Source organism: Anser anser, assembly GCF_964211835.1.
Source record: "Anser anser genome assembly, chromosome: 15".
Classification (NCBI taxonomy): domain Eukaryota; kingdom Metazoa; phylum Chordata; class Aves; order Anseriformes; family Anatidae; genus Anser; species Anser anser.
Window position 1 is genome coordinate 1,222,153 of NC_139736.1, and position 20,873 is coordinate 1,243,025.

At 37.9% G+C, this 20,873-nt stretch overlaps 1 protein-coding gene across 6 annotated transcripts in view; it reads left to right on the top strand.

Moving 5' to 3' along the window:
- ARHGAP17 (Rho GTPase activating protein 17) overlaps positions 1 to 20,758 on the top strand; it is a 42,287-nt gene extending 21,529 nt beyond the window's left edge. Inside the window, exons 3-22 of one of the 6 annotated variants that reach the window (XM_083799639.1) lie at positions 710 to 814; positions 1,624 to 1,700; positions 2,776 to 2,887; positions 3,080 to 3,156; positions 3,310 to 3,421; positions 4,399 to 4,467; positions 4,632 to 4,713; positions 6,777 to 6,904; positions 7,283 to 7,394; positions 7,928 to 8,009; positions 8,469 to 8,549; positions 9,364 to 9,477; positions 9,840 to 9,931; positions 10,074 to 10,230; positions 11,479 to 11,721; positions 13,737 to 13,900; positions 14,293 to 14,904; positions 15,888 to 15,911; positions 17,810 to 17,854; positions 19,837 to 19,976. In XM_083799639.1, the coding sequence (XP_083655765.1) occupies positions 710 to 814; positions 1,624 to 1,700; positions 2,776 to 2,887; positions 3,080 to 3,156; positions 3,310 to 3,421; positions 4,399 to 4,467; positions 4,632 to 4,713; positions 6,777 to 6,904; positions 7,283 to 7,394; positions 7,928 to 8,009; positions 8,469 to 8,549; positions 9,364 to 9,477; positions 9,840 to 9,931; positions 10,074 to 10,230; positions 11,479 to 11,721; positions 13,737 to 13,900; positions 14,293 to 14,904; positions 15,888 to 15,910 (2,442 nt within the window). In that variant the 3' untranslated portion in view covers position 15,911; positions 17,810 to 17,854; positions 19,837 to 19,976. Of the gene's footprint in view, positions 1 to 709; positions 815 to 1,623; positions 1,701 to 2,775; positions 2,888 to 3,079; positions 3,157 to 3,309; positions 3,422 to 4,398; positions 4,468 to 4,631; positions 4,714 to 6,776; positions 6,905 to 7,282; positions 7,395 to 7,927; positions 8,010 to 8,468; positions 8,550 to 9,363; positions 9,478 to 9,839; positions 9,932 to 10,073; positions 10,231 to 11,478; positions 11,722 to 13,736; positions 13,901 to 14,292; positions 14,905 to 15,887; positions 15,912 to 17,809; positions 17,855 to 19,836 lie in introns of all 6 variants that reach the window. The other 5 variants (XM_083799640.1, XM_083799638.1, XM_083799637.1 and 2 more) reach the window with 5 other exon arrangements.
- Positions 20,759 to 20,873: the final 115 nt, after the last annotated feature.

The window sequence follows — 20,873 nt, forward strand, 5'->3', positions numbered from 1 at the left end:
TCTTTTGTGTTCTTTAATACACTGTTCTTTCAAGGGTTTTTATTTCATTGTATATCTTTGTCATATTCACATTCCATGTATTAAGTCATGTTTCCGATATACCATGGTAAGCAGAATACTTGTCTGTACATTGATGCTATTTTTTTCCTTCTACGAACTTTTTTGAATCCCATTAATCTGTGCCTGAAGATACTATTTTACTTAGTATTTAGGAACGTTGCCCTAGCATTTAAAAGCTGGAGGAGGTTACCTTATAGCAAGGCTGAAATGCCACAGGTTTGGTCCAATGTAAAGAAATGGTCAGGTTCTACAATTCTATTTTACAAACTCACAATGAAAGACTGAGAGTTTTTCCAGTTTTCTTCCTAAATTATTGTCTTGGATATCTGCATGTGCAGTCCGCCCCAACCTGATTATCTCTTGCTGGGACAAAAAGTAGGGAGACTTTTTTTTTCTCTTCTACTTCATAGTATCGTGGGCATTACAAGTTCCAGCTGAATCTCCACTGAGAACAAAAGCAATTTAAATCTCTTCCACATATTTTTGCTGTCAAGATGCTGCTAAGCATCTGAACTTCTTTTTAATCTGTAGACCTTGAGAAATAAGCACACCAAAACTAAATGTCACATAGGAGGAAGATTTTCTGCTGAGGCCAAGAAAATAACTTCTGTTTTTTGTTTTCCTCCTCTCTCCCCCTTCCGCCTACTAGATTGAGAGACGTCTTGACACTGTGAGATCTGTTTGCCATATCGCACAGAAGCGATTAATTGCATGTTTTCAGGGCCAGCATGGTACAGATTCTGATAAGCGACATGTAAGTAAAACCGCTCTTTGGCTTGTCTTCTGAGATTGGTCTGAATATGGTCTGGCCTTCTACATGCTGATCAGTCACTGTACCTTAAATTATCCAAAAGAAAAACTGTAAAGTCATCTCACATGCTGACATTATTTGTTAAAATGCTAGCTGTAGTTCACCATCCAGATATAAAAACATGACCGTGGAGTATTATCTTAGTAATGTCAGGACACTCCTGCAGCATGCTGAGTACTTACAGCTTTCATAAGAGCTAAGAAAAGATGATACTCTGCTCTGATCTGCTCCTTTTGTTTAGAATTACCTTTGTGCACTGGTGTCTCAAATTAACTGTAAACTTTCTTCTGTGCATACTTGATTTCTGCTCCTTAACTTTCTTTAGTAAAGCCGTAAGAAGGCTTTCTTGGTGCATTAAAACCAGAAATTACTAATATTCAACTTCACTCCTTTTATTGAAAAACAGTCCTTCTGAAAACAGGAGCACAGAGAAGGAACCTCTGCAAGGAGATGAATGAGCTAGTTGCTTAAATCTCAGAGCTTTTTACTGGTCTTACAGTAGTTGGTGTAAATTTTGGGCCAGTCATTCCAACTAAGAGAAAACAGTGCTTTTCAAAGTATCTGAGAAACATGAGTATTGTGGGTTGAAAGTTTTTGTGACTTGGCATTTTCTGAAGGTCAAAGAATGAGGCGCATATGTGTATAATAGAGACCATATGGAATAAGAGAAAAATTCAGTGGGAATGTACTGGGAAAGCTGGAAAGGGTGATTAGTATAAAGTAAATGAATCACTGTTCCTTCTGTTCTGTAGAAAAAGCTTCCTCTAACAGCTCTTGCTCAAAATATGCAAGAAGGATCTGTCCAGCTAAGTGATGAAACTCTGCTGGGGTAAGTATCTGACTTTCTTTATAAGATGTAGTCTGTTATTTATTGCTTGTAGAGCTCTAATTAGAGACTTTATGTACACAAAGGCTGTTTTCAACCTAATAAGACTAATAGTTCTAGATTCCTTCTCTAATCCATGGGGAGAAAAAGTGAACAAGCATTTCTTCTTGAGTGTTTATGGAGGCAAGTATTAGGCTTGCTCTGAATTACATTCCAGAGGATTCTTATTCTCTTCTATTGTGAAAGCTTTTGAAAATTTCCTTTCTCCATATGGACTGATAAAATTATCATCTCTGTTTAGAGTTTAAAATCTAATACTGTGTTCTGCCGGTTTGCGTTAATGGCTTCTACTTTAGATAACGCCAGTTTCCTTATCCTGGCAAGGTACAGATTTGCTAAGTACAGGGAAGTGGCTGAAACAAAAGAACATCAATACAATGAATTGCCAAAGCAGCTCTGTTTCCTTGCTGTTGCTGGGGATTCCAATGGAAACTGTGTAGAATGACCCAAAAATGTGTGCATTTTTTTTGAACTGTTGCAAAATTTAAACATTTCAAAGAAATCAGGTAAAGCCTTTAAATAGAATGGGATTTTTTCCTTGGAACAAGCTTGAAATAAAGGTCAAATTGTGATTTTGGAACCTGAGACTTCTTCCTGTTGATTACATAATGTTACGATGTGTTAAGACTTTTTATATCAAAGTGGCTTAGGAGAAAATTAATTACTGCACTGAGCAATTTTTCTGCATCTGGTAAGTTGGGCTACGAAATAAATACTGACTTCTCTGTATTTGGGGCCAGTATAATCATCTAGATGACTTAAAGCCTCCAAAGCTATTATAATGGCTAAGGAATTATAGACAGCAAAGGTTTTATAACACTCCTTGTCTATACTGAATTTACCAATGACACCAAAGAGCAGCTTGGTTTTATGCTGTTAAGTAAGGCCTTGCTTTGTTCAATGCGAATGTTTCCAAATGGGTAGCAGAGGACAAAGACCCACAGTTGTTTTGTTTTGAATCTTTTCTTGTTTAGTCAATAGTAACTCATATTGCAACAATTTTCTACAATTCTTAAAGGAAAATGCTAGATACATGTGGTGATGCAGAGAATAAACTGGCAATGGAGCTGTCTCAACATGAAGTTCAGATTGAAAGAGAAATTTTAGAACCACTGAGTGTGCTAACAGAGGTAAGTCACTCCAGCCTGACTAAAGAAGTCTGGATACTTACGTATAAACTGAGCAAAAATAGTTTATCTTGCTGCTAATGATAAAACTGTTTTAAGTAGTCATGTGTTAATAGTGGAAAGTGGATGTGAAAACTACAAAGTTTAGTATAGTATACAATTTAAAAATAAATGTGCTTTGAATTCTGTTTTTAGATGGAGATCCCTAACATTCAAAAACAGAGGAAACAGCTTGCAAAGTTGGTGTTGGATTGGGATTCTGCAAGAGGAAGGTAAGCAGTTTGAACAGCTTTCTTAATTCAGTTGGAAAACCTTTGGAATGATCTTTTTTTTTCCCTGTCAAAACAACTTTAAAAAGGAACTATGAATGCAGATTCATTTTTAATACTAGGTTTCATCAAATGACTGAAGCCTTTCTTCCACAGATACAACCAAGCACACAAGACTTCAGGAACAAATTTTCAAATGCATCCTTCAAAAATAGATTCTCTTAAAGAAGAGATGGATGAAGCTGGAAATAAAGTAGAACAATGCAAGGTAGGACAGGATGAGTCTCTATTCTGTACATAACTGATAAGCAACAATAGTGATCAGGGTATGGCAGCCTCTGTAAACCTTGTTTGTGGAACTAGCTGTCTGCTTTGTTATAGTCACAAGTTACGTGACTGTTAATAAATCGTATGTCTTAAAGGTATAGTTAGTGCTCAGTGAGCGTTAAAATGCATTAATGTAAAAGGTACTTTATTTTTGAAGATGTATATTTTACATTACTTGCTGGTTTAGTCTGAGACACTTATGAGAAGGAACTGTGTCTCAGTCTTGTCCTAAGTGTTCAGGGTGTCCATGTGCTTCAGGCCACTGAGTAGCCATGAAGTGTGAGCTACCTGGATGAAGCTGTGGCTGCTGACATAAAAGGAATATTGATGGACTGCTCTGGGCAGTTCACATTTGCTTTCACTTCTCAGTTGTTGGATACTACGTTATGATGCAGCTGATCCAAGCCTCCAAAACCTTTTAGTAGTACTTGTCTTTGCATTCTAGGGTTGGTTGTAAATAACATATTGCCATACAATTCAATTGCTGACTTCAGGGGCCAATTTCTTTGCATTGTAGGCATTTTGAATGAGTTTTGCTTGAAAGAAAATCAACCGTGTGGCCTAAAAGCATTTTGCCAATTATACAAAAATGAACTGCACTCTTGCATGTACTTTCCTCACAAGTAGTACAATATGGATTCTATATTGTATTCACACATGCACACAATTAGGTATTTTTAAACAGCATTTTCCGATTTTAACCCCAAGGAAAAGGTTGCAGTTGCCTCTAGTTCATCCTGTAAATTCATTTGGAGCTTACCACTTAGTGTGTAGCATGGTGGGTGGCTTACTGGTTTTCTGTGCTGCCTGAATCAATAGTTCCTGCAGATAAAATAAAAGTATATACTGTCTATGTATATGAGTTGAAATGTGTTTGTAAATTTCATTTCCTATTTTTCATCCTTTTCTTTTTCAAAGGATCAACTAGCAGCAGATATGTACAGCTTTGTGTCCAAAGAAGGGGAATATGCTAGATTCTTTGTTATGGTGAGTATTTTTTCAGTATGACTTTGATTGCAGCACTAATGTGCATAGACACTCAATTCTCAAAGATAACATTTCTTGTGCTAAACCTTCTAGTCTTGTATTATGTGCTCATCAGAAGCTAATGCTCTTTTTGTTTTTTTTTAAAATGTGGCTTCTGTTCTCAGTTATTAGAAGCACAAGCAGATTACCATAGAAAAGCATTAACAGTCATAGAAAAAGTCCTACCTGAAATTCAAGCCCATCAAGGTAAAGTAACCTGTGCTCTGGCTGATGCTTCTCCTTGCCTGTGCCACCTCTGCACAATATTCTCCTCCTTTATCTGATTCTTTTGCATGCAGACTTTCTTAATAGGTCATTTTGATCTACTTAACAATTTTACATTCCCAAGCATAATTCCATCTTTACTGTGTTTTCTGGAGTTCTCCAGCCATATTTTAACACACTAATAAAATACTATGGATCTGTTTGATACCCAAGAGGGTAAAGGAAGGATTTTTCTATTTGTTTGCACTTTTTCCTTGATATCATGTGACCTTTTGCTAATTCATACTTGGCTCTTCCAGACGATGAAGATTTCATTATGATTTAGGAACTTTAGGGTCCTTGTTTCTTGAATAGCTACCAGGCAATTATCAGAAAAAAATCCCCGGATTCTAAGGAGTGGGACTGCTTTCTCTTTTTTTCTTCCTATGTAATCTTTTTTCCCAATGTGCACGCTGCACTACAGCTGGCTAATTGATTTTCGTTTTGTTGTGTTGAATATCCACAATTAAGAAGCTATTAAGGCAGCTTTATCTCTGCCCCATGCTACTAAGCTTTTCATTGTCAACAGAAGTTAAGGAGTATCAGTAATAGTTTGGTATGAAGATGCACTGTATACTGTTGAAATTGCTATCCTAAATTTTGGCTGTATTGTCTTCCAATTTGCTAATTGCTTTGAACAAGAAGTACGCTGAACAAAGTCTGAGGGGAAAAAAATATTCTGAGCCAAACAAAACTCAGGTATCTTCAGTTGCAGAACGCATGCAAGTTGTAAAAATATGAACCAGTAAACTAAAGATGCCGATATGAGTATCGTGCTGAAAGGTGATAGAGAATATATGTTCTCTGTAGATGTGGTGAAAGGCAAAGTAATGCAAATAAGTTATGCTTGCACAGTGTTATGGCTGCCTTATGGCTGTGTGGAAGGTTGTGTATACAAGCTACAGATCCAACTGATCCAATTTTTCTTTGTTGCTTACCTGCTTTGTACAAAGTTTTTCATATGGTGAGTATTTCAGAACAGATTAGCCTTCCTTAGAAGGTGTGCTAGGAGGCCCGGTGTCTAAGACTCAAATGTAGGACATGAATTCAGTTGTTTCTAGCTGTAGTGTAAATTGCTTTGACTTTGAACAGTTACTAAACTGTGACTTGAAAAACTGGTGAAAATTATGTGGGCCTCTCATGGTATGAACGAGAGCAATTAAAGCCATGTGAAAGGGGTAGCGTTGATGTGTTGTGTTTTTCATTTTTAAAAAAAGTATTTCAAATCCTTTGCAGAAAATGTCTTTGCTCTTTCAAAATCTTTCTTAATCTTTTTCCCCCCATGAAAGAAAGAATGCATCTTTACTAACAGTTAGTAGTCTTTTTACTGCATTTTTCAATTAAAACAGCAGAAATAACGGGTGAAAAATAACATGTAGAAAACAAATTCACATTCAATTTGTAGAAACTTGTAGCAATTTTGACTTTTAAAGCTAAGGAACAATCAAGAGAAATTGAGTTGAAAATCTGTGCAAGCATTAGTGTGATGTGCAGCTAACGTGGTCATTCTAATCATGACATTGGAATTATCAACACCCATTTCAAGTTGTTGATTTTTAAATCAGCAATAAACTTGATGTTAAGAGCTCAGTTTATATCCACTTTAAATACAGCTAAAATTAAGATCAGCCCAGGTCAAGCAATCTGGGCAAAAAATTTCTCAAAGATTCTTGTAAATCTAAGTCTTCTGGAGTCCTGGCAAGTCAGAATTGGTGTAATTGTCAGCCATGTGACATCACCTGTGTTGGGACATGTACTTCCAGTTACACAAAGGATATATACGTGGTGTGCTATCCACAAAGATGCTGAATTTTATTGGGAATACCAGCAGGCTTATTTTTAATTTACTCATGATACAAGAAACTTTACCAGTCAAAGGCTGTAAAACTACTATTGCGTTCTGAAAATTTCTTACCCGTACTAGAGGCTTTCTTCTTTTCATGTCTGAGACATAATTTAAGTGATTGTTAGATATTTTGTTTAACGTTTTGATACTCTTCAATTAGACAAATGGACTGAAAAACCAGCTTTTGGAACTCCATTAGAAGAGCATCTCAAGCGCAGTGGTCGTGAAATTGCAGTCCCTATTGAAGCCTGTGTAATGATGCTTTTGGAGACTGGGATGAGAGAGGAGGTAGGTAATACCATATGACGCTCTATGAAAGAAAGGAAAAGCAGCGAGTCAAACTCATGGACTGCTGTCTGTACAAGTTGCGTAAATAATTTTGCTCGTTATTGTAGGTGATAAACCTTTTGCAACAGAAAAGCCTTCAGCGCTATTTGGAATATATTTGAAATGAGTGCGAGTAGATTGAAAAATTACTAATGGGTCAAGAGTGACAGGGGACCAAAACGTTATCAGATGGCAGTGACATTGGGAGAGAGCTCGGTCATATCAGTTTAAGGTGAAGACACTGAACTTTAAACTGCTCTGAAAGAGGCTCTCATAAAAATTCACACTTGTTATAACATGTTTTTACCAGTCAATTACAGTTTGGTTTTTATTATGCAGGGCTTATTCCGAATTGCTGCTGGAGCCTCCAAGTTAAAAAAGCTGAAAGCTGCCTTAGACTGTTCAACTTCACAGCTCGATGAATTTTACTCAGATCCCCATGCTGTTGCAGGTACTGTGAATGTACTGAATCAAAACCAGGTATAAATTGATACAACGCAAGTTTATTCTGTTCATTTAACTGTTGGCTTGCTACAGTGTTGCTCTCTGTGCAGAATAAACTATGAATGGAAGTAAATTGGAAGTCCGATTAGTTGCATAATTTAACATGGATAAGTATAGGGCATACTTGATGTATTTGCATGCCAGAGTGTTGTTTAAAATTCAGGTGGTCACGGTAATTCCATTATCATATTTCTAATGAGAAGAGTGTTAACATGATCAAAGGAGATTAGAGCCATATGTAGCTTTAATAAGGGTGTTGTTCCAAAGAGTTGTTTCATAGCACATGTTTCTGTCAAATTAAGACAAAGGCCTCTTGTGTTAAGTGTTGAGCAGATACTGTGGAAATACTAAGCTGTCCTGATGTTTCATTGGGACTTAGATCCTGTTGCATGGATAAAATCGCAAATCTAAGAACAGTATTTTAAATAAAGGCTGAAAGCATTGGCTAAAAAACTTGCCTATTCGTGGTCTTCATTACAGGTGCCTTGAAATCCTATTTACGAGAGTTGCCAGAACCTTTAATGACCTACAGTCTTTATGAAGAATGGACACAAGCTGCAAAGTAAGTATACTAAAAATAGTTATATAGGTAAATATTTCACATTTCTATCAAATTTGGTGCTTTGTACAACTTCAAAAGAAAAGTCTAAGCTCACACTGCTTTCTTTCCCATTTCTTTTCTAATAAGTAAATATTTTGTCTAACAAATTGTTTTAAATCTTGTGTTGTAGCTTAATATTGTACAAAAATGTGAAGAAGTATCTAGGTATTTTATAATTAAACATAAGGGCTACTCCAGATTACTGGCTTCACAGTGTTGATGCTTAAGCAGGTTTGATTTTGTTGCAGGTAGAGGTAATTCACAGATTTGAAAAGGAGGTTATTGAATTACTGAATAAAAAACAGTGCATTTATTAGGCATATATGGAAAATTACACAATCATCTTTTCTTATTCTCTGCAGAAATAACAATTTTCTGATCTGGAATTAAGATGTAACAGATTTTTTTTTTTCCTTCCAGTATTCAGGACCAGGATAAAAAGCTACAAGAATTATGGAAAATTTGTAACAGATTACCCAAGCATTATCATGCTAATTTCAGGTACATATACACCTGTTGACTTGCTGCACAGCAGCTTTGATGATAGAGTATGTTCCAAAGTTGATTAGCTGAAACTCTAATCCTTTTATTATCTTCTTGGCCTGATCCTATTCGGTTTGTAAAAGGACATCTTGTTTTATCAAGTAGTTGGTGTACGTTGGCAGTGACAGGCTTTCAGTCAAGGTAGTTCACTACTGGCTGTAGCAAAACAGTGATGCACAGAGCTCTGCCATTTAAAGGGTCCTGCTGTTGGCAATAATACCTGACTTTTCAACAGTTGTGCTCTTCATTATATTTTCTAGTCTTAGAAATATCACCTGGATGTATTTTACATGTGTTATTTTGTATTATTTTACCTTTTGGTTTTGCCTTTTGGGAATGAATTGGAGCAAAACCAACTTGTGATTCCTAAAAGTGTGGAAATTCCATTACATGATGTGAAAATAGCTGCTGAGTAGGTGTTCTCTATCTATTTATTTTTTTTCTGGAGGTCTAATAGTGCTGCTTTGTTAAGGTGGGAGTTGCTTTCTTTTCAACCCGTTCAATATCTGTGATTCGTAGGTAGAAAAGTAGTAGCCAGCCACTACCTAAGGAGGTTGTTAGTTTTGTTGTCTGTATTGTGGGAAGTTGTCTTTAGGAGTTAATTGAATGTTGACTTAGTTGCTTTCAGCAAGGAACATTCTTAGTTTGAAACATCCTTTCAAATGAACAGAACTATTATTTGCCATAAAAGCTAATTATGTCGTAATGTCAGTGATGTACTAGCTTATACCATGCGGTATGGAAAAACTTCCTGTTTCTTTTCTTTTTGTAGGTATTTAATCAAATTTTTGGCAAAGCTTGCACAGAACAGTGATGTTAACAAAATGACACCCAGCAATGTTGCGATAGTCTTGGGCCCCAACTTGTTATGGGCAAAGAATGAAGGGTAAGTTGTTTAGGAAAGCTGCAAAACAGAGCTTCCATGAAGCTACAGAATTTTTCAACAGATTGTTTTAAATCATATCGACAATTCACAGCAACAGAGTATTTGCCTAAAAAAGTACTTTGTTTTCTCAACCTGTGCTTCCAGATCCTTTTAGGAATTCACATTTTTTGGATCTTTTTAGGAATGTTTTAAACACCATAAATTTTATTGAATAGGCTAGATTTTACTAAAGTGTGAAGTGGTAGCTACTTAAGATTCTTGATTCATCATGCTTACCATAACATGCCATTTAGGCAAGATTTCTTGTGTTTTATTACTTTGATAGAACTCTGTATATAGTGTTCTACAAATTTCTTCCACAGATCCCTTGCTGAAATGGCAGCAGCAACTTCAGTCCATGTGGTAGCAATTATTGAGCCAATTATTCAGCATGCAGACTGGTTCTTCCCTGGAGGTAAATTCTTGCTCTAGTTAAAGGAATTCTGTATTTGTGATATCCCTGTGCAGGTGAACCTCCAACACCTTTTTTTTTTTTTCCAGTGAGACACCATTTTGTATCTGTATGTCATACGATACATTTTGTCTCTTTTTACCAGATCAAGATTTCAATGTGTCTGGGGCATTTGTTGCAGTTCCTCCTGTTAATTCAAATCACTTGTCGCACACTGGGAATGAATATGAATCTGGGACACTGGAACGGAAGAGGCCTGTTAGTATGGCTGTAATGGAAGGGGATTTATTGAAGAAGGAAAGGTATGTTTCATTCTCAGGTTAGGTTGCAAATCCTCAGTCCTGAGAACTGGACTACTTAGGAGGCTGTAGTTAGACATGCTTTTAGTGGTCTCAGGAAGAGAATTTCATAGAAATACTACAGGTAACAACAGCGATTTATTTCCCCCCATGTTGTTGCAGCCTGAGGAAGATTCAAAGGTAATGTACTGGTATTTCCTTCCAGTTATACTATGTGCATGACTTCATTTAAAAAAAAAAAAGGCAGATATTTACTGCTTCAAATTACCATCTTCCTGTTACAGATTTGGGGGGTCTAAAATCCAGTGAAACACTGTATATAGTAACATCTATCAGTATCTAACTTCTGATATTCCATGGCTTCTTTTCAAAGCCCATAAGCTGAGGTGGTGTTACCTGGTGCCTTCATGATAAGACTTCTGATTTGAAGATGGTACAGTATGCCACAGCAAATAGTAGAATGCTAAAAAATAAAAATAAAACGTGCTGTTTTCCCATATAACATGTAGTATAACACTCATTTATTATTACTCATACCATGAATATGAAAGTGGTGTGCTGTTTTGTTTTTAGCTGTTTATGCAAATGTTGAAATGTTACCTAAGTATTTGTGGCTAGCCACATGCAAATTTATCATTACTGACAGAAGGAGCAGAAGAAAGTCAAGTCAGGATTCAGTCTTGAATGCAACTGGAATAAAATTTGGTTCTAGAATGAATATAGTATACACATTCTAAAATCCATTAGAATTTTAGTCTTTTTATAGTTAAATAGGGGTTCTTTTTTCTCTTTGAATGATGCAAATCATGGAAGCATATATCCTAGTGGTTTTCTTTATCTATCTTGAAATCTGTACAGCAGTGTAGAGGTTTCAACACATCAATTTTGTTTCTATTATGCACTGTATTTAAAGAGGAAATACTCTGGTGTGAAAGGAAATGTATGTATTTACATGTAAAATTACTGAGTGTTTCGACCTCATTGTTGTCAATGTCTGTCTTCAAATGTAATTGAGTAGCTTGTTCCACTTTTGTTTAGTTTACCCCTCTGTGCAGATAAGCCAAGTAGTGTTGCATGTCTTAACATTAATGGTGTTATATGCAGAAAACTGAAGCTTTCCTTGTTGCTGCTTTGCATGCTAAGCAGCAGGGGTTGCACTTGTCTTTGTGGGTTGTAACATCCAGTTGTCCTGCTGCTTTAGTTACCTGGTGTTGGCTGGTGTGGTGTGTTTACTCTCTCTTCTTTCTGTAGCTTTGGTGTCAAGGTTATGGACTTCCAAGCAAATCCTCGGAGATGTGGCACTATAAATAGAAAGCACACATCCCCAGCTTTCCAGCCACCACTTCCACCCACAGAGGCTGGCGTGCTGGCTCAGTCTGGAGCGGAGCAGCACTCACAAGCTGCTGTGGCTGAAACAAGCCCAGTAGGTGCTGGTTTTGCTCTCTCTGCTGGCACAGCAGAACAGTTACAAAGTCAAGGAAATGAGGATGTCAGGTAAGAGGTATTGCTTCAGTGGCTTGGCAGGCTGCTTCAGCAGCAAACTGATTATGTCAGCTGTATCTGCTTCACCAGGCACCTCTTGTAATTAGAAGGCATGTTGTCATGTGCAAAGCCTTCTCAGATGTGGGCAGAAGTGCTACAGAAGAGCTCTCTTGCTATCTATATTTATGACCTTAATTTGAATGTCTGTTCTAGAATCGATCTTACAAAAAAATTCCTGGGGGAAAAGATCTTGAAAAATACTAAAAAAGACTGTACTTTTACTGCCCCCATTGACCTTTCCAAGTTGTACTCTAGAAGTATTCATATAGCATGACTGTCAGTTTGCTGCTGAAAGAACAAAACCTGCCAGTGGCAATACTAGAAACCAGGTGGTCTTGTTTGTTGCTTCTTGTACATGTTATCTGGACATTGGTTATTTGTCTTTTTGTCTGTAGCAAGTCTTAGTGGTGACCAGACTTGCTTGCTAGAAAACTGGAAGTCAGTTTATCATATTTCTGTATTAGTTTCTTTAGGATAAGCACGTATATGAGTTTTGCTATTTATTTACTGTTGAAACTCTGTGCAGTCATGTCCTCAGTATCAGGATACATGGACTCCAAGAATAATTGCAGTAGCCTTGACTCTTATTTTCATGTATGGTGAAAGCAGCATTTTGCTTTCAATATGCCTGAGGTCTGAGGGATGTAGCAAACCACGTAAAAATGCCTCTAATGCTCTCCAAACATCAATCCCTTGCACAGCATCATACATTAAGCCACCACCATCGAGTTTTATGCAGCACTGATTCTTTTGCATATAGCTTTTGGTTCCAGATGACATTTTTACGAAAACATCTCATTCAGATATCCCCTGTAGACTAGTATTTCCTCCACAGATGTATCTTGTGGTCGAGGCAGCTAAAACGAAACCTTGAGCGTAGTGTCTAAAAGCTACATTTTAAATCTGCACAAACTCTGCGTGCAAGTACTTGCAATTTAATAACAGTATCTGGAGAAGTGAGGGTTGTAATGTGTCAATAAAAGTGATTGAAGGGTGTTTGTCCTTTTGAGATGAGCGAGATGCTGCAAGAGATGCTAAAAGCAGAAATGAGTAAAGACAAAGTGCATAGGAAGAGGAGGAGGTGCTGCCAAGCATCACCTTGTCTGCTTCATACCCAAGTGTTTCATTTCCCCCCAGTTCTACTGTCTTCACAACCAGAAGTCAGGAAGAAAAAACAGAGTTGTCCTTGTGTGAATCTCAAAGATTTTACTGGGATTGTTCCCTCAGATGAGTTCTGGTCTCCCTTGATCAGGGGCAGTGAGGTAAAAGCTTAATTCCAGATAGGGTGGAGAGAAGTTCAGCCAGTGAGTAAGGAAACACGGCTCCCTCCACACCCCCAGCGTTTTCAGTCCCTTAGGCCCCCTGAGGGCTTTCAGAGGCCCCACAGACTTCGGTGAGGACCACATCTGCCTCGTCTGTGTGTTGTATGTAGCAAGTTGGTTTGTGTCTTTCGCGTTTCTGGGAGAGCTTCAGAGTGCCTAATGCTTGGTAACTACATCTACCAGATAACTGCCAGTGAATTGGATGTGATGCTGTGACAATATTCTGAGAAGGCCAACAGCTGCAGGGATGGTGGTTATATTTGATTGAGGAAATGGGAGAAGTCATTTTATATGAACTTACTTGTTGGGACTCTTATTAAAGGACCTACAAAATGCACTGAGGGTGCTCTGGCATGGAGACTGCACTCTAAGTACCAGTATTGTAATTCAAACAGGTATTGCAGCACTGTAAAACTACTTGGATTCCTGATTTAGTTTGGTAGTGGATCTTTTGTACAGGTTTATGTGAAGCTTACTCGTGACTTGTTTGAATAGTTCTAGCAGTGTTTAGTTTGTCAGTAAATTTTCTGAGGTGTTTGAGGGTCACAACTGGAGCACAGTTGATAATGTAAACTGTAATTGATGCGGTTGATCTGAACAAGGCATTTTGTAATCATCTTCTAATTTAGGATTTTTAATTTTCAGTACCTCAAAACCTAAGGACAGCGCGTCTTCAGCTACTCCTCCACCTGTGAGAAATGGTGGGCATGCGAGCATTGTCCAAAACCAGTCAGCAAGTAGCACTAATCAGCTTTCTGTTAATCAGCCACAGAATGCAGCAGGTCCCAGTCCCCATTCAATGAGGAGAGGTGTGTTTTTTCATTTGTTTTTCGAAGCATTAAGTTCCAATTCATTACATACTGCAGAAATGCTTTCTAAAATAACTTTACCGGTATCTCTTCCTTTATTCCAGATAATGGTTTAGTTCCTTTGCATTTCACTAAGGCCTAGCTAAATGAATCTTCGGAATGCTGGTAGTAATGTTACCAACACTTTTAATGAAATCACTCAAAGGCTGTTGCTTAGTAAACCAGTATATGTGTTTCTGTAGCTTCCTACTGATAACCACTTTTATTTGATAATACAATACTCGATTTTGATAATGTACTTAAGGGTTGTTTAGAGCTACTAACTCCATTTTTTTTTCAGGAGTTTGGTTTTACAACATTCAACCATGAAATCTCACCTTTTATCTTCACAGCTGTTAAAAAGCCTGCACCAGCACCTCCCAAGCCAGCCAACCCACCACCAGGGCAGCCAGCAAGCCAGAGCTCTGCCTCAGCTGCTCAGCCACCTTCTATCTCACCAAAACCACCTGCCAGAAGTTCTTCTCCTCCTGCCCAGCATGCAAACCAAGGAGCAGCCCAGACCTCCAGCTCCCAGGTTTCTGCACCTCGGCGATACTCCAGCAGCCTTTCCCCAATACAAGCTCCCAGCCATCCGCCACCACAGCCCCCAACACAGGCTACTCCTCCACTGCAGCCCAAATCAAACAGTCAAGCATCTCCTCCTGCTGCAGCCAGCAGTGAGCACGGACCAGAGCAGCCCTGTTACACTCCTCCGCAGACTCCAACACCACCCGATACACCCCCTCTAGGAAAACATAGTACTAGTTCCCCATCGTCACAGTCATCTACTCAAGAAACCTCTCAGTCTCACTCTCCACCTCACAGCGGCACACTGCCAAGGCCACGGCCAGTGCCTAAACCCAGAAACAGACCCAGTATTCCCCCTCCGCCTCATCCTCCTTCTCAGCTGGCTGGAGATGGTATTATTGCAAATCCCACCCAAACAGCTTCCAAAATAGTAACAGGTGAGTGGATTCCTTCATATTCGGTGTCTCCTCAGGGACCGGGAATGAAGAAAATGTCTGTAGCTGTAATTTTTTCTACGAAAAACTGAAAAGGACAAGTACCAGCTAGAATACAAAATTGCTAATTTTCAGTTAAAATAAAATGCTCACATTCCCCATGCACAGATCAGGTTTTGGGACATCTTCCCCAGATAGTGAATGTCTTCATTCTTGAGGCAGAAGTGCTTGGGAAGAAGTGTGCAATAGCTTGCTTTTTTTTCTTCCTGCTTGGGAAGCAAGACACTAGTGTAGCAACCAGCTCTGCAGGGCTTTCTCTGGCCTTGGCACTGTAGCAGTCTCAGGCTTATGCCTTTGTTGTTGAAAAGACAAATACTTGGAGGAGAGAGAAGATGCAGCCAAGGACAGTATATTTCAGGATACACGGGAGATAATAAATGAGCAATGTAGTCACTGATACATGTTCTGATAGGAAAGGTACTAACACAGAGGATGTTCTACCCTGTGAGAATGAAGCCTTCTGATGTCCTTTTAAGTCAGACATCCAGAAGCTGAAGAATCAAGTGCATTTAACTGTATATCTTAGGCCAATTTCTAGATAGATCTTCATGTTTTAAATGCAGACTTTTTTGTGCTTTGAGACATTCATGAATTAGAGACCAATTTTCTATTTTCTCACAGGAACTTCATGAAGTTTGTAGTTATTACCTTGATAGGGGTAATGTTAATTTAAGTCTTGGAAAAAAAATTAACTGCTAAAGACAATAAAAGCTAGCAGATCTCGAAATGTGCTCCTGAAAGGTTTATTTTAGGAAGTTCTGAAGGAAGAGAGAATGTAAAATACTAACGCTTTTAATTCTACTTATATTCAATAATGGTTAAAATTTTCTAATGACACTGCAGCTTCTGTACAATAAGACTAATGTTTTGGAATGCAAAGTATAAATTCTGTTGCCTAATAGCTTTACCCCATGATGCCTTCACAGGTGGGGATGGTTACTGCGAATAAGGTTTGTACTTACTAGAAACATGCAATATAAGCTAAAACGCTCCTGCACAGCAATATTTTTTTGTAGCTTTATTTTGTATATGCGCTTTGGAATATGTGCTCTCTGTCAACTCTGTATGTTATTTCATTACTACATATCATTCTGGTTGTAAGAGATACTAGGCCCTATGCTTAATTTTAATAGTCCTGTGAACATTAATTTATACTTCAGAACAAATCATAAAAATAACTATTTTGAATAACACTTCACACAGTTACCAGGTGTGAAGCAGTGACCCATATAAAATGAGGTTTCTTCTCATCAGTGCAGGCAAATATTGCAGCTCATGTTTTTTCCTTCAGTATTTTGTGGTTGCATTTTAATGTAGCTTTCACTTTAGGTTTTCAGTTATTTTTAACTACTTGGAATTTATTTGGCAAAATACACGTTCCTGTGACTAAACCCCTTTGCAGATGCAGCAGCATCTGCATTCTGGCATGTTTGCATTTGCATTCTGTCAGCTCCAGTCTCACTAATAGTACTAGTCTGTTCAATCGCAGCTGCCAAACAGCACGTTAATAATCTTATTGTTCATGGATAATGGTTTGGAAATGCTACCTTTTTAAGATATCAACTGCATGGCAGGCTGGAAAAGTTAAAGCTACATTCCTGAATAATCTCAAGATTTGACTGCTTACAGGAAAGACTCTTAAATTAGCATTCTATTAATATTAGAATTCAGAAATAAGGCTAAGTTTGGGATCTTTACAGTGCTTGCAAATAAGCTGAGAATGGGAACTGTGCTGATGAGTCAAACTTCAAGCAAAGACTTAAACTTAATTTCGAAGTCATGTTTCATACGTTGACTATGCTTGTTTTCATTTTGGAATTTTTCTGGTTCTGAGGGAAACTGTTCTAATGATAGCAGACAAACAAGATTTGTTTTACCCTAATGTAACTGGAGAAATACTTGCATTCTAAACAATATACAGCTGGTCTGCAGGGGGCTGCTTAATTATTGGAGGAGTTTAAGTTACACAAACAAAGCATCTGCCATATGAGAACAATTGTGAATTGACCAGAGGATTGTAAATTGTTGTAAGAACTTACAGTTAGTGCTGAATTTCAGGGATAGTCCATTTTCAGTCATTACAGGCATGAGATACACAGCTGTCTTGTACTTTGAATAAATTAAAAAATAATACTGAAATTAAGAACAGATTATTAACCTGAAAATATTGAAATTGAAAAGACTAAATATCATTCCTCCCTAGTGCAAACCTTAGCAAATTGGCCATGTAAGTTGTATATGGTAAGCAATAGTATGAAAGCTACCATGCAGGAGAGTCAGTAAAGGAAAGCTGATGAAGAATCATTCTTTAGCAAAGCTGGTAAAGGAACCTTCAAATTTTAGTGTGTCTTGGAAAACAAACAAAAACCTTCCACCAAAAAAAAAAAAGAACATTTAAAGCAATAGCCAAACTTACCTACAGCAGTACACTCAGTGAGGATCATCCAACTTTTCCAGATCAATCTGTTTTTAAAAAAGAATTAATAGTTGCTATGAATTAACATCACTGCATATTATGTAAGAGTATCTGCTCTAACATTTACACATGTAAGCGTTTATTTTTAAACAGTCTGATACCATAAACTGTCTTATCTAATTCACAGTGTGAAATAGCTATTTTTAATTTTAACCTTAAATAGTGAAGCAAGGGAAAACAGGAATTATGGAAGCCAAAAATAAGTTGTAAGCAAACTTCCTTATATCAGAACTGGAATTCTGAACCATTTTCAGGATAACGAATTCCTTTGTCCGTATGCTGGACAGTAATGTCTCAAATTCTATTTATGGTATTGAAGTTATGAGCCCTTGGAAAGAATATTCTAATCAAAAATTTTATTAAATAATCTAGATGTTTGACCTGCATTCAGTATGAACTGTATTGGAAAGTTCAATGGTAAGGAAAAGGCATATGATTGGCCAAAAGTGTTGCTGATTCATAATCATGTGTGTGCTAATGCCCACTACTAACCCGTCACAAATAACACTGCTTGCTTGTATTATCATTAGCGTGGCATGCAAAAAGCATGGCTGTTTTATGCTTGCTTTTACATTAACGTACTAAAAGTACTGGAGAGAAGAATATGTAAAATTCATGTTTTGACTGGGCAGTTTCACGTTGTACTTTTTCCACTTACAGAAAATCACACAGAAATCCGTGGTTTTAGTACAGTGGTTCATTTTATATTCAGTGTTAGCTGTACTGTTGTTTATCACACATTTCTTTCCTGTGTCATGTCACACTTTCAGATACCTCCTCTTCTGATTCATCCTTGAGTATGCAGTAGTGGTAGGGAGAACTTCTGTGTCTGCTTCTAAAGTTGAAGTACATCTTTTGAATCATATTTTAAATGAAAATTCAGCGGTACTGTGGGTAATGATAGATATTAGGGTGCAGGATCTCTGCTATTCGGGTTCTGTGCTCACCTCTTCTAGGGCCCAGCTTGTTGTGGAACGTTTTGAGTAAGAGACTGTGTAAGAATTTGGGAAATTGCATAACAGCAGTTTATTCTTCTATGTAAGGGTGCTTCTAATAACAATAGTGAAAATGCCTAAAAAAAATCTAAAGTTAAAAACAAATCAACTAGCTTTGAAAGTACTTACATTTTTATCCGTTGTAGAAACAAGCATCGTAGTTGGGATAAAGGGGAGCTGCTGATGCTAGGAAGTTTGGTTTCATGGATCAGCAGGGTTTTAGTTTAAATATTGTGAATGTGAGGCTAAGTGAAAAGGTTTGATTTTAAAGTAGCCACAGTAATTATTTTCTTCATTGCTATCAAGGGTCTACTGAACATGTGTCTTCCTGTAGACGCAACACAGCCTTGTTCACGGTCCTGCAAGCAGGGCACTGGTCTTCAGAATGAGAATGGGGGCTGGGGAGAGGAGTCTTCTTTAAAGATTCACCCTGGTGGATGGCATTTAACAAGTCGTAACAGTACCGGTGTTTTGTTCTGTGCCTTCTGGATTTTTTTTATTTACCACTAAAATTTTAATACAGGACTTGGGAGAAAATGTATGGCTCACACCTCACAGAAAGCATTAATCCTAGAATAAAGGTTTTGTGAATGTTCTAGTAGTGCACATTTGACTGTCCTGTGCAAGACAAGTCAGTTGGTGTCAGGAAACAATATGGTACAGTTCCAGCTGTTATATTAGCTGTGTCACTACGGAATTACTGCAGATTACAAGAGTGCCAGCCAGCCTTATGCAGTGGGCCTGAGAAAGAAGTGGGGGAGGCTGCACTCAAGACTTCTGTTCTCTACGTGCTTTGGCCTCTTCCATGTCACTCACTTAGCTCGAAAGTTTTCAACTCGAACATTTACAACGTAACTACTATACTAAAGTTAAGACTTTAATGCTTAAGATACAATTCAAAGTCTTTACAAGATTCCTGTTGATGTCACCTTAGTTTAAAAGCAAGCTGTTTATTTGGATTTGTTGATCTGAACATGCACTCATCACTTCTGCAAGTCTTAGGTGATGTTTACTTGGATGATGGCCTAGGTGCCAAAGTTTATGCCGAGTGGCAATCCTGTTTTTGATATTACTGTCTGGAGTGTAATATCACTCCTGTGAGGATTTGAGGAACGTGATATTAAATCACACTTGATTCCTTCCGTTCTTCAGAAATAAGTGCTTTTCTTAGTGTACCTAAAATAAAGGTATGGAGGAGAAGCAACCCAAAGATTAGATTTTTAGTTTGGCTTAGCCTTTTCCTGTTTTTGTGTGCACATGCACAGATGTTCCAGCCCTCTGTTAGCAGAGCCTTTGTTGATCTTTCCTTTCCCTTTTCTTTCTAAGGAAATGCACCAGAAATACACTGTTGAATGCGATGTCACTGTCCAGACTGCTAAATTTGCTGTTTCATTTTTTGTGCAGACTCTAATTCCAGTATTCAAGAACCACTTCAAAACGCTTCTCCAGAGCTTCTTACAGAGACAGCGAGCAAAGAACTGCACAACCATCTCACGCTAGATGTTGACAATGATACGGAAAGCACTGCTCTATAGAGGAAACTCTCAAACTTTTTGTACTTTCCTCTCCTGGTGGGAAAACTAACAGACTTAACAGTGAAAAGCTTCTTCTGACAAAATGGCAAACCTGTGCAGAGTTCTGGCTTGTGAGTCACTGCAAAAGTGATTGAGCCATTCAGAAGAAGTTGAATGATCTGTGTCTCAGCAATGGTTTTCAGAATCGTGGATAGAAGAAATTAATTAATGCAGAAACTTGCATAGGAAGCATAATTGCTGCTAATACAACTGGTATTAGCAAATATTCCAAACGATTAAGAAGCAAAACGTTAGTTATTTAAAGCGCATGTATTATGGAAATAATCTTTTTAATGTCATGGTTAGACTTTTATTTCTAGTTCTTAAGACATTACAAGGAGATGCCTTGCAAGAGACATTCCCTCACTGATTTGCTGCAGATTCTTTTTAAAAACATGAACCAAAAAATGTCGGAGTGCTGGTGGTGACTGCTGGTTATCAGTTGCCTCATCAAAACTGTGGACGTATTCTAGTGCCTTGAAGGACTGTCATACTGTAGAAGGAAACTTACTGTATCTTTAATCATTTCATTGCTACTCAATGATCAATACTTAATACTTATTTCATAGTTATTTGTATTAACCAAGCCTGCTTTTGTTTATGTGAAACTTGCAAGAGTTCTGAGGTAAAACTGTGGAAGTGTTTTTTTTGTGCTTTCATTGAAAATGGTTGAATTTTGAAAGAACTTTGAACAGCTGGTTTGATGCATCGGTTGGTGAACGTTTATAAAAATTAAAGACCATCTTTTGTCAGCCTGAGGCCTGTTTATTGGCGTGCGCACGGAGCACCCGTGGTTCGCGCTCCGTCAGAAGCAGAGTTCTGCCCTGGAGGCCGTGTGCTCCTCCCCGGGGCTCCGCAGCTAGCGGG